General features: G+C 36.5%; 1 protein-coding gene across 6 annotated transcripts in view; it reads left to right on the plus strand.

Annotated features, from left to right (window-relative positions):
- Positions 1 to 19,055, plus strand: part of AHI1 (Abelson helper integration site 1) — a 270,191-nt gene that overhangs the window by 9,780 nt on the left and 241,356 nt on the right. For all 6 annotated transcript variants that reach the window (XM_060190404.1, XM_060190403.1, XM_060190406.1 and 3 more), the window contains exons 4-11: positions 1,182 to 1,705; positions 5,562 to 5,743; positions 7,703 to 7,922; positions 9,761 to 9,953; positions 10,485 to 10,580; positions 14,215 to 14,400; positions 15,849 to 16,001; positions 18,765 to 18,897. In XM_060190404.1, coding sequence (XP_060046387.1) covers positions 1,182 to 1,705; positions 5,562 to 5,743; positions 7,703 to 7,922; positions 9,761 to 9,953; positions 10,485 to 10,580; positions 14,215 to 14,400; positions 15,849 to 16,001; positions 18,765 to 18,897 — 1,687 coding nt within the window. The remainder of the gene's footprint in view (positions 1 to 1,181; positions 1,706 to 5,561; positions 5,744 to 7,702; positions 7,923 to 9,760; positions 9,954 to 10,484; positions 10,581 to 14,214; positions 14,401 to 15,848; positions 16,002 to 18,764; positions 18,898 to 19,055) is intronic.

The raw sequence follows: 19,055 nt of genomic DNA on the forward strand, positions 1-19,055 counted from the left end.
CTACCAGTGTTTTCTTCTGTATATTTGATAGTTTCTAGTCTAATGTCTTTGTCTCTCATCCACATGGAGTTGGCTTTGGTGCATGATGATAGTGGTAATCCAGTTTCATTCACTTACACATTTCAATACAGTTTTCCCAACATCACTTGTTGAAAAGGTACTCCTTCCTCTATTTAATGTTTTGAGACCCCTTTTCAAAAATAAGTTATCCAAAGGTATAGGGTTTATTTCTGGGCTTTCAACTCTAGTCCACTGATTTATGTGTCTTTTTGGTTCTAGTGCCAGTGGCAATTTTGATTACCACAGCTCTATAGTATAGTTTGAGATCAGGGATCTCATAGGTGGAACTTAAGCAAGGATGGAAAGGGAAAATACAGGGTACAACTTGGACTGGGTATAGTTTATTGCACCAAAGCAAGAACCTCTTAGGACCTAAGGGATAGGAGGATTCATTTGATTTAATTTAATAATGTTTAGTACCTAGCATTTTAGTATTTTAGGACAAGGCTAACACTGCAGACTTTGTTTTAAATGTAATCATGAAGCAAGATAAATTCCTTGTATGTTGTTTCTATTAGGGGCACTGAAATGTTTTATACTCAGTGGCTCTATTAGTACTTTCTCAATTAGAGAATTAATCATTCTACTAGAGAGGAAAATCACACTTGAGACTTAAGTAATTAATTAGTTCACTTAGTTACTCTTAGATTCTATTACTAAAATACTGAGAGAATAAACTAGGAGAGTGCTTATTAGAGGCTCTAAAATGGTATCTGTGTGTTCAATTAAGAAGTGATATAGGGAGTCGGGCTGTAGCGCAGCGGGTTAAGCGCAGGTGGCACAAAGCATAAGGACCGGCATAAGGATCCCGGTTCGAACCCCGGCTCCCCACTTGCAGGGGAGTCGCTTCACAGGCGGTGAAGCAGGTCTGCAGGTGTCTATCTTTCTCTCCTCCTCTCTGTCTTCCCCGCCTCTCTCCATTTCTCTCTGTCCTATCCAACAACGACGACAACAACAATAATAACTACAACAATAAAACAACAAGAGCAACAAAAGGGAATTAATAAAATAAAATAAAAATTAAAAAAAAAAGAAGTGATATAATCTTCATTGTTGAATACTATTGAGCTTTATAACCAAGCTATATCTAATTGAGACTTTGCTATTGTGTCCTCTTCTAGCTTGACACTGTTAGGAGCAATCTCCAGAAAGCTAAAGAAAATACAAGTGATGATGTAAGTGCTATTAATACTAATAACCCAAAGAGTTTGCGAGTTACTAAAAGCAATCGAAGAAACCCACCATCGGCAACTAAAAAGCCAGATGATGTTAGTGAAGAGGATGACCACCAAGAAAAGATAAATAAAAAGGTTATCAAAATGGAATGGGAGACTCCTGAGAAGAATGTAGATTCCAGACACAAGAAACCCCAGAAAAAGTCACAGCCAGCTGTCACTGAACAAAAAAGTGAGAAGACAAACAAAGAAAGTGGAAATAATGGAGGTGAGGAAGAACTGATGCACATATACCAACTCCAAGTGGCTGAAGAAATGGCAAAGGAGATTAAGAAAAAAATAAGAAAAAAACTTAAAGAACAGTTGACATATTTTCCTTCAGATGCCTTATTGCATGATGACAAATTGAGCAATGAAAAAAGAAAAAAGAAAAAAAAGAAAGTCCCAGTCATATCTGAAACTGAATCAAGGTACTTTATATTGATAGATAACAAATCTTTTCTATTTATTATATATGTGTGTGTGTGTGTGTGTGTTATTTATTATTGTATAGAGAAAGAAAAATTGAGGAGGGAGAGTTAGAGATGGAGAGAGACTCCTGCAGCCCTGCTTCACTGCTCTTGAAAGCTTTCCCCCTGCAGATGAGGACCAGGTTCTTGAATCAGGGTCTTTTCCCAGCTTGTAATTCAATAATGTTGGCATCCTGTCATTCAATAATGAGATCCCCAAAATGGTAGGAATTGACCTACTCCTAATCATTCATTTTTTAGTTCATGTTATGCAGGTTATAATACCCTCCTGAAAATATAGTGATAAACCAGCCATTGAAAACCAAGGACACAGACTGGTTGAGTATACATGTTATCATATGCAAGGACCAAGGTTCAAGCCCTTAAACTCTATCTGCAAAGTGTGGAGTAGTACTGCAGGTGTCTCTTTCCTCTTCTCTTTCTCCTCCTCCCCTGTCAATTTCTCTCTGTTCTATCAATATATGAAAGGGAAGAAAAGCCTACGGAGAACAGCGAATTTGTTGTGCTGCTACTGAGTCCCACAGATAACCCTAATGGCAATTATGACAGTTAATTCTTATCTAGCCATAAATATATATGTGGGTATTTGAAAACAGGACAAATTTAGATTACCTTTTTTTTTCTTGCTCTTGTGTAAAGTAATTACAAATTATTTATTAGTCATATACTTAGAAGCAGAGTGAAGCAGTTTTGGTTAACCCTATGTAAAAACAGACTCATTGCTTAGCAAATAAAATTTTACTTTTTTCCCCAACACACCTGTCCACAATAAGCACCATAGTTCTCACAAAGTCTTAGAGATAATTTGATCACCTTTTTTTTGTGTTTTCATTTCCTTATTCCACGTATGAATAAAACTATCCAGTAGTTGTCTTTTAGTTCCTTCCTTTCTTCACTACGTATAATCACATCTAGTTTGCTCAGCCTTGTCCCCAAGGACACTATATCATCTTTTTTAAAACTTGAGGGTAGGGTAGCGCAGCGGGTTGAGCACACATGGCACAAAGCAAAAGTACTGGTGTGAGGATCCTGGTTTGAGCCCCCAGTTCCCCACCTACAGGAGGTTGCCTCACAAGCTGTAAAGCAGGTCTGTAGGTGTCTGTCTTTCTCTCCCCCTCTATTGTCTCTCCCTATTCTTCTCTGCCCTATCCATTGACAACAACAACAAAAATGGGGAAAATAGCCTCTAGGAGCAGTGGATTCATAGTGCAGGCACTGAGTCCCAGTAATAACACTGGAGCAAAAAAAAAAAAAAAAAAAAAACAAACTTAAGAGTAGTAATCTATTGAATACATACATGTCTTTTAATTTCTTCATCCAGGTTGCTCTACTCCTTGACAATTGTGAGTAAAGCAGCTCTGAATTTAGGGATGCATATATCTTTTTGAATTGGTGCTTCTAAATCCTTTTTAATATATACCTATGGTTAGTATTGCAGGACCATACAGCGGCTCCATTTTTATTTAAGGGCTCTTCCATACTATTTTCCAAAGAAGCATTACCAGTTGTCTTCTCACCAGCAGTGTTAACAGCATCCCTTTTTCTCCACATCCTAACAACTGTTGTCATTTCCTTTTATGTTGAGGTAGGCCACTCTCGCATATGTAAGACAGTATCTCGTTGGTTTTTTTGTTTATTTGTTTTGTTTTGTTTTTCACACACACTGAGAGACAGATACAGAGAGAAAGAAAGAAAGAGACCAGAGCACTGCTCAGCTCTGCCTTATGGTGAAGGCAAGATTGAGCCTGGGACCTAGGAACTTCAGGCGTGCAAATCTTTTGCATAACTAATATGCTGTCTTCTTGGCCCTTTCATTGTGATTTTAACGTGCATTTCTCTCTTTTTAAAAATTTTTATTTATTTATTTAAAAAAGGAGACATTAACAAAACCATAGGATAAGAGGGGTACAACTCCACACAATTCCCACTACCATATTTCCATATTCCCTCCCCTCCCCTGGTAGCTTTCCCATTCTCTATTCCTCTGGGAGCATGGACCCAGGGTCATTGTGGGATGCAGAAGGTGGAAGGTCTGGCTTCTGTATTTGCTTCCCCACTGAACATGGGTGTTGACTGGTCGATCCATACTCCCAGTCTGCCTCTCTCTTTCCCTAGTAGGGTGGGACTCGGGGGAAGCAGAGCTCCAGGACACATTGGTGGGGTCGTCTGTCCAGGAAAGTCTGGTAGGCATCATGCTAGCATCTGGAACCTGGTGGCTGAAAAGAGAGTTAACATACAAAGCCAAACAAATTGTTGAACAGTCATGGACCTAAAAGCTGGAATAGTGCAGATGAAGTGTTGGGAGGTCCTCCATTTTGTAGATAGCTAGTAGGCATATTTTAGTTATATTTCAAAGGGCCTGTAGCTATACTAGTTTTTTTTTTTTTTTCCCCTGAGCCTGAAATCTGATATGCAGATAGATCCAAGTTATTGTCTGGGGAGGTGATGTCATGACTGAAAAAGGGACAGAAAGCTGGGTCAGGGAAGACAGTAGCTCCCTAATATGGGAAAAGGGTATAAATATTGTTGACTGTAAACCCCATTGATTTGATTTGGTCTGGGGCTACTTGTATTTCTCTAAGGATAAGTGAAGAGAAACTGTTTTTTTCCATGTTTATGGATATCCACCTGTATATCTTCTTTAAAAAACTTCAAATCTAGGAGGACCTAGTGAGGGTTGAATTGTTATGTGGAAAACTGGAAAATGTTATGCATATACAAACTATTGTATTTTACTGTCAAATGTAAACTGTTAATCCCCCAATAAAAAAATTAAAAAAATAAACCTTCAGATCTTAAGGCAGGGGTAGATAGTATAATGGTTATGCAGAGACTGTCTAGCCTGAAGCTCTGAGGTCCCAGGTCCAATCCCCTGCACCACCAAAAACCAGAGCTGAGTATCTTTTGCTCAATCCTTTAATGGGTTAGTTGTGGTTTTTTTTTTTTTCCCCTGTTGAATCTTGTGATTTCTTTATAAATAATTGATATTGTACTCTTGTCAGATATGAGATATGCAAATATCTTTTCCTCTTTGTGAAATTTTCTTTTGATGTGTCGATCTTTTCAGTTTGCTTTACACCATTTATTTAATTTTTTAAAGATTTTATTCCCTTAGTGAGAAAGATAGGAAGAGAGAAATAACCAGACATCACTCTGTTGCATGTGCTACCAGGGATTGAATCGGGACCTTATGCTTGAGAGTCCAATGCTTTATCCACTGCGCCAGCTCTCAGACCACCCATTTATTTAATTTGTATCTTTGTCACTTGTCCTTAGGCTTGAGTCTCCAAATACATCTTTGATACTACTATGAAAAGTATACATTTTTGATACTACTTTCAGAAGGTCTTAAGGTGTGTCACTGACGTTCTTCATAGTTACAGTTTATAGTTTCAGGTCTAAAGTCTTTTTTTTTTTTTTTTTTTTTTTGCCACTAAGGTTATTGCTGGGGCTTAGTACTTGCACAATGAATCCACCACTCCTGTGGCCATTTTTTCCCTTTCTTTCTTCCTTTTATTGGACAGAACAGAAGAAATTAAGAGAGAGGAGGGGGAAATAGGGAAAGAGAAAAACAGAAACCTGCAGACCTGCTTCAGCGCTTGTGAAGCACCCCCTCCCCTCGCTTGCAGGTAATGATTGGGGGCTCAAACCCAGGTCCTTGCACATGGTAATATGTGCTCTTAAGTGGGTGAGCCACTGCCCATCCCCCTCTTTGATTCATTTTTGTCTACTTTTGTCTGATAGTGTTATGTGGTAATCTAATTAATAATTTGATGGCTTGTACTTGGATTTTTAGTACAGCGACCATATTTAATGACACAGTTGAAGATGAACAAAAGAAGCAATCTCCTGTTGGAGTAGTTATTTCAGAGTCTCATCAAGATGCCGAAGTGAATTCAGTGGAACAAAACTTAGAAGACAATGTGCAAAATGATGTAAAATTGAAACCACAAAAAAAGAAAAAGAAGGCAAAAGCAGGTTGGTCATTCAGATTAGATAATGTGTGTGTACCTTGGTAGAGATGATTTGTTAAAGGTATCTGTTCCTGGAGTCGGGCTGTAGCGCAGCAGGTTAAGCGCAGGTGGCGCAAAGCACAAGGACCGGTATAAGGATCCCGGTTCGAACCCCGGCTCCCCACCTGCAGGGGAGTCGCTTCACAGGCGGTGAAGCAGGTCTGCAGGTGTCTATCTTTCTCTCCTCCTCTCTGTCTTGCCCTCCTCTCTCCATTTCTCTCTGTCCTATCCAACAACGACAACAACAACGATAATAACTACAACAATAAAAAAAAAAACAACAAGGGCAACAAAAGGGAATAAATAAATAAAATAAAATATTTAAAAAAAAAGGTATCTGTTCCTTAAAACTATAAAGAAAATTTAAGTCCCAGAGAATAGTACTGAACTCTGTTACTGTAGAATTTCTGATATTTAATTCTTGGATTCATTTAGATTGAAATATTTATTTATAACTGTATCTCTAGAAAAATTAGTAGCACTTTAGTCATCTCTGGTTCTGGACCTAATTTAGTTTGACTCTAGGATGGAGTTAGCTTTGTTTGATATTGGGGCATAGAAAACTTCATCTTTATATCATTTACTTTATAGACTATTGATAAGAGTCATCATTATTGAAAGCTATACATGGTTAATAGGTAGGTACTCAACACTTCATATGTTAAGGCTGCATTCCTCTGTTAAACACAAATTTGCTTTTTATTTATTTAAACACCCAGGTTATCCTTGGGTCTTGGTGCATGCATCATGACTCCACCAGTCCTAGTGAGCCATCTTTGCTTCCCCCTCCTTTTTCCTCCCCGCCCTCCCCCATCAAGATCATTGTACTACTCCCAGTGGCCATATGTTTGAGACTCCACAAATTTTAAATTTCATTAAACTAGTTCAATGTTAGTGTACTCTAGTTCAGTGGTATACCTTCTCTCAACATTGATCTGTTTGCCTGCTGCTACTCAGATCCAATATTTCCTGAAACTATAACAGCTACCAGTCTTACCAGCTTACCTCTGAATGATTGATTCTTCTGCTCTGCAATTTTAATCTTTATGTTGTTTCTATATTTTACTGATACTTTGAAAAATAAAACTCCAATTCATTTGGCTTTTTCAAGTTCTTTTTAGTGGAGATACTGATCTGCTGCAACCATTATACTTTTATTTTACCCAAAAGCAGAAATTGTTATAAAAACTGATTGATATGGGGGCTGGGCAGTAGCACAGTAGGTTAAGTACACATTGCGCTAAGCACAAGGACCTGCATTAAGGATCTTGGTTTGAGTCCCCAGTTCCCCACCTGCAGGGGGGTCGCTTCACAAGCGGTGAAGTAGGTCTGCAGGTGTCTTTCTCTCCTCCTCTCTGTCTTCCTCTCCTCTCTCGATTTCTCTCTGTCCTATCCAACAACAACCACTATAACAACAGTAACAATAACAACCACAACAAGGGCAACAACAAGGACAACAAAATGGGGAAAATAAACTCTAGAAACAGTGAATTCATAGTGCTGGCACTGAGCCCCAGCGATAACCCTGTAGGCAAAAAAAAACAACACCAAATGGATTGATATATATTCCATCTAGAAAATACCTAGGTAAATATACTGTTTTGTCATTCACTTTTATTTTGTTTTCTTTTTTGTGTTGTCAGTCATTGTTAGGGAAAATAAAGGTTTTTTTTTTATTACTGATTCAATAATGATTGACAAAATTATAAGACAAGGGGGGTATAATTAGTACACTGGAAATATAGTATTTTACTCTGAGTGTAGTTTATCTTGTTTGGATTTTTTTCTTTTTCCTTGTGTTTCTTTGTTAACAATAACAGTCATAGATTGTGAAGATGAGGTTATATGTAAAATTAAATATATTGTTGACTATATTGTTCTAGGAACAGTTAATCATAACACTGATTTTCTTCCATGTGTGTAGTTTCAAATGACAATGAAGGCATTGATGGTGATGGTGTGCATGAAATAACAAGTCCAGAGAGTCAAATTTATCCAAAATCTTTGCTTGATGATGATCTTGTCCTGGGAGTTTATATTCACCGAACGGATCGACTTAAGTCAGATTGTTTGATTTCTCACCCAATGGTAAAAATCCATGTGGTTGATGAAACTACTGGTCAGTATGTCAAGAAAGATAATAGGTAATTTCTTAATTGCATAGCAAACCCTTGACATTATTACTGTCTACAAAAGAAGGAATTTTCTGTTGATAAAGATTGAGCTGTTGATTTGTAGTACCTAACAGCTAATATTTGCTGATGTTCACCTTTTATTAATATATTCTATTGGAGAAATTTATAACTTATTTATTAATTCATTTTAAGTAGAGAAGAGTTGAGGTACATTTGTTTCTTGATGTTGTTTTGTTTGTTTGTGTTATATTGTTTTTACCAGGACCCTGCTCAGTTTTGGTAGTGCTAGGGATTGAACCTGGGACTTTGGAGCCTCAGGCATGAAAGCCTTTTTGCATAACCACTATGATGTTTCCCTAGTCAGTAAGGAAACTTTTGTCAATAACTAGTTGATGGCATTAATTTGCATTGTAAATTATATTAGGCTGCATTAAGGTTGCTTTCATTGTCTGGGTTCATATTTTTCTGTTGAAATGAGTGTTACCTGCTTCCCTGGTGAAGTAAATAAACATAAAATTAACTTTTCATTAATTCTGCTTATATTAATACTTGAAGGCCCCAGTAAAAATACAATAAAGCAAATGATTATGCAAAAACTATAAAATGTTTTTCATAGATATAGGGGTGGAAAATATGAAAGATTATAAAAAATGTTAACCCCTGAGTTGTCTGAGGGCATACTGAGGAAAACATGACATATCTTTAAGGGTTTAAAACCCCAATATGCTGATTTTTAAAAAAAATCTAAAATTAGTTGTTTTATGTGTGAGCGAGAGATCCAGTTACCATGCTCTCATATGTAATGCCATGGTTCAAATTGACATGCAGAGCCACCCCAATGCTGTGTCATTTTCTCATTTAAAATGATCTATTTTTTTTTATTTATAAAACGGAAACAATTGACAAAGCCATAGGATAAGAGGGGTACAACTCCACACAACTCTCACCATCAGAACTCTGTATCTCATGCCCTCCCCTGATAGGTTTCCTATTCTAACACAAACTCCTTTAAGATTTTGAAGGAGTATCTTTTTTATATATTATTTTAAATATGTTAAGATCACTTTAGTATTTTACTTATTGATTGTATAGAGACAGAGAAATTGAAGGGGGGGATGGAAAAGAGAGAAAGGAACACTGTTTTCCCTCCTGAAGATGGGGGCCAGAGTCTTGAACCTGCACATGGTAAGGTAAAATCAATCAGGTGCACCACCACTTGACCCCTGAATATCTTCATTCCAGCTTGTTATGGTGAAGGCATATCTCACTTTATGTTTTTGTAACAAGTAATTTTATAAAGTCACCAATAAGTGCTTCAGTGAAAGATGACAGCTGCTACCACATGTAGGTTTCATGAAATTCCTCTGTTGTCACTGAGGCTTCACTGCATAGGGTTAACTTTTCCAGATATACAAGCATAGAGACTTGGTGGGGGCAGGGTGTGGAGAGATACAGAGATACCACAGCACTCAAGCCTCCACCTGTGTCATAATACTCCTGAGCAGTGTACCTGGAACTTGAATCTTGAGTCACATTCACAAGAAGGCAAGCCCCCTCCTAAGTAAACTCTCTTCCTGGTCCCTTCATGACATTTATAATTTTCTGAGGCTGTGACTATAGGACAGTGGTATAACATATTTCTCATGGATGAGACTGGTGTGTGACTTATCAGTATCCCCAGATTTATAATTCTCTGAGTTTACAGTTAAAATAATTTTTTGTGTCATGACTATTCATGATTTATGGTTGATGTACCCTGAACACCACATTTTTTGTTTTTCTCACATTACATTGCATTGTGAACTGAATTAATGGAAAGATCTTTTATTTATTTATTTTTTGTACAGTGAACGGCCTGTTTCATCTTACTATGAAAAAGACATTGTGGATTATATTCTCCCTATTATGACTCAGCCATATAATTTTAAACAGTTTAACTCAAGACTTCCAGAGTGGGAAGAACAAATTATATTTAATGAAAGCTTTCCCTATTTGCTTCGGAATTTTGATGAGGGTCCTAAAGTTATCCTGTTCTTTGAGGTATAAACTGAATTTAAGCTAAAGTTTTTAGTTAATATATGTTTACAAATGTAAGATATTTTGATAGTTCAGTAGCATAGTAAAATAAGATTTTTATCCCTAGGATTTAGTCAGTTTTTTTTTTTTTTAATATTCAGTAGATATACAGTGAGGGATAAGAGTTAATACCTTTTTTGGTAAATTTCTATTAGTATAAGTAAGTCATTTGATTTACTCTGTTTTGATATTAACTAAAGTGATGAATTTAACCTGTATATGTAGGCCTTCATTCTTAGCCCTTCTGACAAAGTGTAGACTAGAAACAGAGTTTGTCTACTACTTGGAAAATTAAAGATAAATATACAGAAAATAAATAATGATTTACCATGCAAGCATGAATCCTAGCAATCATGCTTGTGATAATTATAAAAGAGAGAGAAAGAAAAGACTTTCAGCTATACAAATGATTTTTAATTTAATATTTTATTGGGACATATTAAATTTTAAGTAACCTAGTATTACTGAAAGTAATTTTTTCATAATTATTTGTAGATTCTTGATTTCTTAAGCATGGATGAAATTAGGAATAACTCTGAAGCTAAAACCCAAGAATGTGGCTTTCGGAAAATTGCCTGGGCATTTCTAAAGGTATGTTTTAACACTTTCAAAGTAATCTTCAAATTCTCCAGTTAATTTTTTTTATGTAGCTCATTTAACATAATTCTTTCAAGCCCCATCCAAGATGAAGTGAAGGAGATTATTTCTTCATTTTTAAGAGCTGAGTAGTATTCTGTTGTGTATATATATATATATATATATATATATATATATATATCACAACTTTCTTAACTATTCTTCTGTTCTTGGCCATCTGGTTTGTTTTTAAGTGTAGGCTACTATAAATTGTACTATTGCAAACAAAGGTGTATACAAATTTCCTTGGATGGGTATAATTTCATAGGTGGAACTTAAGCAACAAGAACAGAAAGGGAAGACAAAGTAAAACTGTGATTTCCTTTGTCATATTGTCACTAAAGCAAAGGACTCTGGGAAAGATGAAGTGAGGAGGGGGTGGGGAGGGGCATTGGAGCACTGGTGCATGATGGTGAAAAAGGTCTTAAGTTGGGGATGGGATTGTTAAAAAACATTAAATCCAGTTGACTTATTTTTTCCTAAGTAATTTTGATTTCTTAATTCTCTATCTGGTAAAGATTACTTTGTTAGATAAAGAGTGAATCAGGAGGCCAGGTGATGGCACACCTGGTTGAGCGCATATGTTGCAATGTGCAAAGACCCAGGTTCAAGCCCCCAGACTCCACCTGCAGGGAAAAAGCTTTGTGAGTGGTGAAGCAGTGGTGCAGGTATCTTTCTCTCCATCTCTCTCCCTCTCTGTCATCCACTTCCCTCTCAATGTCTGGCTAACCCCATCCAATAAATAAATAAAAATTTAAAAATCTAAAAAAAGAGAATGAATCAGAAAGAACACAAATATATATTGGAAGATCAACATAGAAAATTTTTGTGGAATTCTCAAGTATAAAATGATGATGTATTTGGAATTTTTCAGGTGGATGAATGATATGGACTTGATATCCATATCATATGGAGCTTGATATTAAAAGAAATTCTAGGATGAGGGACATAGTATTATGGTTATGCCAAAGACTTTCATGCCTGAAGCTCTGAAGTCTCAGGTTTAGTCCTCTGTACTACCATAAGCCAGAGCTAAGCAGTGCACTGGTAAATTAGTAATAATTTAGTTTTTTAATTACTGGTTTTTGTTTTTATATCCTTTCTTTGTGGGTTTAAATGTGATTGACTTACAAAAACACAGTAATTAATCTATTTTGTACTATGTTAGAAAGTTCCATTTTGCATTCATTAAAATCATTACTATGTACCTATGGAGTACGAGACACTGACAAATACAAATAATTTGTATAGGCATTTTTCCCTTCCAGTTCACTTTCTGTATAAACATATAACCTGCTCAGTTACATACTAAAAATTAGATTCTGTGGGGGAGCCGGGCAGTAGCACAGTGGGTTAAGTGCACATGGCACAAAGTGCAAGGACGGTAGTAGGGATCCCAGTTTGAGCCCCTAGAGCCCTACAAGTGGTGAAGGTGAAGCAGGTCTGCAGGTGTCTCTCTCCCCCCTCCCCTCTCTGTCTTCCCCACCTCTCTTTATTTCTCTGTCCTGTCCAACAACAACAACAGGAATGGCAACAGTAACAATAACAACAACAAGGGCAACAAAATGGGAAGAAAATGGCCTCCAGGAGCAGTGGATTCATAGTGCGATAACTGAGCTCCAGCAATAACCCTGAAGGCAAAAAAAAAAAAAGATTCTGTGATCCAGGGGATTGAACAGTGGAAGAGAGGAAGAGTTACAGCATGTGGTCCCCGGTTTGAGTCCCAGCATCCCATGTGCCAGGTTGATGCTCTGGTTTTCACTCTCATTAACAAATAAAACATATTTCTTTAAAAGGAATAAGAAAAAGCTGATGATATGAGAATCTAATAGAGGTGTTACTCTACACTGTGCATTAGAGAGAGGTTTTGACAGAGACTCAGTCTAAATGATGAATGACTGCTATGGTTGACTGTGATGAGGAAGTAATTCTGGATAAGTACCGCCCGCTAACCCATTGCGCCACTGGAGCCCCGATGAGGAAGTCATTCTGTTGACAGAAATACCTTAGCTACTACTGGGTCTAGTTTCTCTACTAAAATCATGCTTCTAAATATTATGCCCTTTTTCTTTTTTTTTTTAATTTATTTATTTACTGTTGGATAGAGACAGAAAGAGAAATTGAGAGGGGAGGAGGAGGCAGAGAGGTAGAGAGACAGAGATACACCTTCAACCTGGCTTTACCACTCATGAAGCTTTCTTTCTGCAAGTGGGGACCAGGGGCTTGAACTTGGGTCCTTGCTCACTGTGATGTGTGTGCTCAACCAGGTGTACCACTGCCTGGCCCTATTACACCCTTTTTCTATTCTCCTCAGCCTACTTGACTTAGAGCAAAAAGGGCAAAAACAAAACCCCCTAAAAGACCATTTTCACATATTAAATCTCCCATCTTCTGATGTTACTAGATAATGTTTTCATCTGTTTAATGAAAAGGTTTGTTGGGATCGGTAGTAGTCATATAAACAAGCTCTGTTAGCAAACAATGAATTGACTAGTATTTTTATCTTGATGCACTGCATAGACTTTTATTTAATTTGCTTATTTATTTCACTTCTTGATATAACCATGCATTTAATAATTACTTTTTTGATGAGACTGTAATAAACTGGAAAATTTCATCAAATCCAGAGACTCAAAGAGAGGAAGGGGTGAGAGGAACTAGAAAGGGTGTTGAAGACTCAGTGTCTTATGGCAAAGGAAGATAGCTTTTTGGTGGAGGGTGAAGTGTGCTGATGCCTGCATTAAGGAATATGAAATTGTATCTCTGAGGCATCAGTTCTTTTATAAATCAATGTTTCCTCAGTTTTGAAAAAAAAATCACTCCCTTGAAATGATAGTATATCACCAATTCCAAATGTATAAATAACACACAGAAACTGCTCAGTGAATAAGAGGACCTATCTTGAGTTGATGAATCTTTTTCTCCTAAGAATCTCCACTTAATTTTGCTTATATACAGTTATTTAATCATTTAAAAGTTAATAGATGTTTTGAAAATTAATTCTTCAAATAATGAATGAGTTGAGGGGGTTATCTTAAATATTACTTGAGCATAATTTTGACTTTTTAAATTTTTACCATTAAAAATACTGATAGTAAACATGAAAAATTTGCATGTAAATGACATGTATTTTAGTTTTTGTCGTTATTCCTAACAACTGTTTATTGATCACCTCCTCTGTGCAATGTTTTCCCACAGGAATGCAAATGCTCTACCAACAGTCTGAGGTTGTAGAGACTAAAAAATAGCTATCAGTTAAATATTTTAGAACTCTTGGACTAATCTGAAGTTTTGCTTAGCCAGTTATGTTAGATTGGAACTGACTGGAAAGGTAGTATAGCCGCTTTGCAGTACACTTTGATGTTGGAGTCCTTGAAAGCCCCAGTTTCAATCCCTAGCAGAACTATAAGCCAAAGCTGAGAAGTACTCTGGTGAAAAACCAAACAATAGCTATATCAGCATTATTTGCTTTGTAAATCTAAGGAATTCAGCATGCCATATTACTCTTAAATGTGTTTTTTGTATGTAAGATTGCTTTACTGGATTCTTTTCAATGATGATAACTTTGTATTTGGATTCTTATTCCTAGCTGCTAGGAGCCAATGGAAATGCAAATATCAATTCAAAACTTCGCTTACAGCTCTATTACCCACCATCTAAGTCTCGGTCTCAGTTAAATGTCCTTGAGATTTATGAGTGGTGGTCAAAATGTCCAAGAAATCGTTATCCATCAACATTGTATGTAACTGTAAGAGGATTAAAAGTTCCAGAATGTGTAAGTGAATTGGCATTATTAAATGTATCTCTTCTTGTTGTGATTAAATGGGTACATGTTTTCCAATTCTGGAAAGTTGATAAAAAACTATCTGGACTTATTTTAGTAACATTTAACAGTACAAAGCTAATATCTCTTCTTGTTGCAACTAAATAGTGACATGATTTCTCTTTCTGAAAAGGTATTAAGGTATCAATAGAATTGTTTCAATAACTGTTTACACTAGAAAGTTACTTTAATGGATTCTACCTGTAATATCTGGTGCTGAAAAGTTACTTAAATATATTTGAGGTCTAAGTATAGATTTCAATGATGGTGAAAACTTTTAAATTAATACTTTTTTTAAAAAAGGAAAGATAGGTATCAATGAGATAGCTCAACTGGTAGGACACATTCCTTGCCATGTTTGCAACCCAGATTCAAGCCCTAGCTATGAAGTCATAGCTCTAGGGAAATAAGCTCCCATGCTATGATATCTCTTCTGCTCACTCTTTTTTTTGTTTATCTGAATGAAAACATGGAGACAGTGAAATCATAATTGTATGTGGCCTCATTTCTACAAAAAAAAATTAAAGATGAAGTAGTTATTTAAGGCAGAAATTGACAAAAAGTTTTCTTAAAGGATGAGATAATTAATTTTATAGGCTTTCTAGGCCAGAGAGTATCTGAGGACACCGCCTGATTTTTCCTTTGTGGTTTGAAAAAAAAATCACAGCATAGATAAATGTGGGGGCTAACCAAATGGTGAATGTATGTGCATGTTTTCCAATAAATCTTTATTTACAAAGGCAGTTGTAGATGAGTTTTGGTCTAGGTCATACCTTTCAGACCTATGATTTACAGCCTTGTTTTTCACAGTATTATTCAAATAACCCATGAATAATAGATCTACTGTGGTTTTTCCATAGATTAAAATTACAAAATGATCATACCAAAGAATTGGTCTTAACTTGAATTGAAGCTTATGCTTTTGTCTTTTTTGTTAAAAGGCATTTCAAACTAGTTGTCTCTTCTATAGTTGACATTATAACCCGTGACTGCAGTGTTTATTTGCATAGAGCTAAATTAGACCTAGTTTTAAAAAACAGAATAAAAAACTAAAAATTCATGATATCAGCTTTATAATTTAAAGTCAGAGATAGCACGTCACACTCCTGACAAAATGTTTTGATAAGTTTTGATGAGGTGGCAAAAAACAGAGAAACCATGCTATTAAATACATTTCATATAAATTATAGAGATGTGTCTATTTCCTAGTTTTTATAAGTCCCATAAGACTAAGTTCAAGCAACTTTCATTTACTTAGAATAATGTAGCAATGATAATTTTTTTCTGGGTTACACTTTGAATTCAGTTCTGTATTTTTTTCAGTTTTGAAAGCAGCATATGTTAGAAAAGTAAAATAAATACTAACATGATGATAAATCTCATTTATTTCCTATCTTTAGATAAAGCCATCTTACCGTTCTATGATGGCTCTTCAGGAGGAAAAAGGTAAACCAGTATCCTGTGAACATCAGCATGAGTCCAGTTCAGTGGATCTGGAACCTGGATTAGAAGATTCAAAGGAAGTAGTAAAGTGGCAACGGCTGCCAGGGCAGGTGAACTGTTTGATAATAGTGGATTTATTTAGATACTTATTTTACAGATTTTAGTGGCTCAAAGGCCATTTGCAAGTTACCTAAAACTCTCTGACTAACCTTATTTGTAACCATAATCTTATCTTTTAATTAGCCCACTTAATAAATATTAGAGTCCTTATTAAATTCAGTGAAGCACTATCTTAGCTTCTTTGGGGACTATGGCTATTTTATTAGTTTGTTAGAACAGCCATAGAATATACTAGAAACTGGAATGCCTTAAAAACAAAAATTAGGGGGCTGGGTGATAGCGCAGCAGGTTAAGTGCACGTGGCGCAAAGTACAAAGCACAAGGACTGACTCAAGGATCCCTGTTCAAGCCCCCGGCTCCCTACCTGTAGGGGTGTCACTTCAGCGGTGAAGTAGGTCTGCAGGTGTTTTTCTCTCCCTCTCTGTCTTCCCCTCCTTTCTTGATTTCTCTCTTTCCTATCCAACAACTGCAGCAATGACAACAATAACAATAATAATAAGAAGAAGGGCAACAAAAATGGAAAAAGATGGGCTCCAGGAGCAATGGATTTGTGATGCAGGCACTGAGCCCCAATGGTAACCTTGGAGGCAAAAAAAAAAAAACATTAGGGGCCAGGCAGTGGCACACCTAGTTAAGTGCAAGCACTATGGTGCACAGTGATCCCTGATCCCCACCTGCAGGGAGAAATCTTTACAAGTGGTGAAATAGGGTTGCAGTTATCTCTCTATCTCTCTTCCTTTTTACCCTCCCCCTCCACCCTCAGTTTCTGTCTGTATCTAGTAATAAATAAAAATAAGATGTATATTTAAAAACAATAATTAAAAAAAATAATTTTATTACAGTCCAAGATGTAAGTATTGACAGTATTGGTTTACTGTGATTCTTTTCTTCATGGCTGACAGATAGGTAGCTGCATCTTGCTGCCTCTTTATGATCTGTTCTCTATGCATCCCTAGTATACATCTTTGTTATACTCTGCCCCATCTCCATTTTCTAAGACATCAATAAAAAAATGGAAGGAGAGAGTGGGTAGCATGGTTTCAAGTACATTATTAACACCTTAAAAATGTCTTTTTAGGGAGTTGGGGCAGTAGCATAGCGGGTTAAGCACACATGGCGGGAAGTGTAAGGATAGGCCTAAGGATCCCAGTTGGAGCCCCTGGCTTCCCCACCTGCAGGGGAGTCACTTCACAGGCAGTGAAGCAGGTCTGCAGGTGTCTATCTCCCCCCCCCCCCGTCTCCTCTTTTCTCTTGATTTCTCTCTATCCTATCCAGTGACAGCGACAACAACAATAATAATAATAACCACAACAATGATAAAAAAAAAAAAAGGTGGGGGAAATTGGTCTCCAGGAGCAGTGGATTTGTGGTGCAGGCACCAAGCCCTGGCAATAACCCTGGAGGCAAAAAAAAAAATGTCTTTTTAAATGTTTTAGTTTACTAGTAACTATTCATAATGCTGCCTCTTTGTTGTAGTACTGAATCTTAATATTGTGAAAATCCAGGTACTTAACTAGAAATCAGATTCTTTAGCTAATAGTCTTTCACAAGAATAATTCTTTCACAAGAATTAATCTAGCCAAGACTTTTGTTATTCTCCCTGTCCCCACCATGGTTATCCCTGGGGCTCATTGCCAGCTCTACAAATTCAGTGCTCCCAGTGACCATTCTTTTTTTTTTTTTTTTTTTCTATTTTAATGGATAGGACAGAGACATTGAAAGGAGAAGAGGTGATAAGAAGAGAGAAAGACAGATACCTGCTGACCTACTTCACCACTCATAAAGTGTCCCCACTGCAGGTGAAGGTGGGAACTTGAACCTGGGTCCTTATACATGGTAATGGATGTGTTCAACCAGAAGCCACCCCAGCCCCCTAGACTTCTAAATAACCCTAGTAACTATACCATGGGAAATGTAAGAGGTGACATTTGTAATAGAAAGATAGAATGTGAATATTAAGTTGTGTTTCCTATAGTAGAGATTAATATACTGCGATTATGGTTTCACCTGGCAAAGAGAATAAAGACGTTAAAATTATAATGAAATTTTCATAAAATTAGTAAGAAGTATATACTTTGAAAATATATTTTGGCAGATGGTCATACAGGTTATTCATAGAGAATAAGAATGAACATTAATATAGCTTGGACTTAATCTAAAAAGCATCTTTGTTCTTAGAAAAAAAAAATCATGATTCAGAAAAGATCACTTAAGATCTATCATGGGGGGGGTCGGGCGGTAGCATAGTGGGACACATGTGGCGCAAAGCACAAGGACTGGCTTAAGGATCCCGCTTCGAGCCCCTGGCTATGAATCAGGGGTGTCTCTTTCTCTCCCCCTCTCTTTCTTCCTCTCTTCTCCTCTCTCCATTTCTCTCCTGTCCAACAACAATGTCAACAACAACAATAATAATAACTACAACAACAATAAAAGACAACAAGGGCAACAAAAGGGGAAAATAAATAATAATAATAAAGATTCTATCATGGGATAAAACTTTGATGTATTCTTTTTCTGTGACTATGCAAAAATAATCTGATAGTGATAGCCCTACAGTATTATATAGTGAAGTTTTCTGATCCTGTTTTAGGTGAGTTAAGTACTAGTTAAAGATGAAATAAAATTTATTTAATTTGAAGGAAAACTAATTCTGTGTCAAATTAAAATGGTTGCAGTTTTCTACTATAGTAACTGAAATTAACAACAGTTTCAATTTTAGTATTTCTTAATATACCTTTTAAATGCCTTTTCAGGCTTGTCGTATCCCAAACAAGCACCTCTTTTCATTAAATGCAGGAGAAAGAGGATGTCTTTGTCTTGCTTTCTCCCATAATGGAAGAATATTAGGAGCAGCCTGTGCCAACCGGGATGGATATCCAATTATCTGTGAGTAATACTATTTCTTTTTTTAAATATTTATATAATTTTTATTTATAAAATCGAGATATTGACAAGATCATAGGCTAAGAGGGGTACATTTCCACACATTTCCCACCACCAGAACTCCGTATCCTATCTCCTCCCTTGATAGCTTTCCTATTCTT

This window comes from Erinaceus europaeus, chromosome 4 (genome assembly GCF_950295315.1).
Source record: "Erinaceus europaeus chromosome 4, mEriEur2.1, whole genome shotgun sequence".
Classification (NCBI taxonomy): domain Eukaryota; kingdom Metazoa; phylum Chordata; class Mammalia; order Eulipotyphla; family Erinaceidae; genus Erinaceus; species Erinaceus europaeus.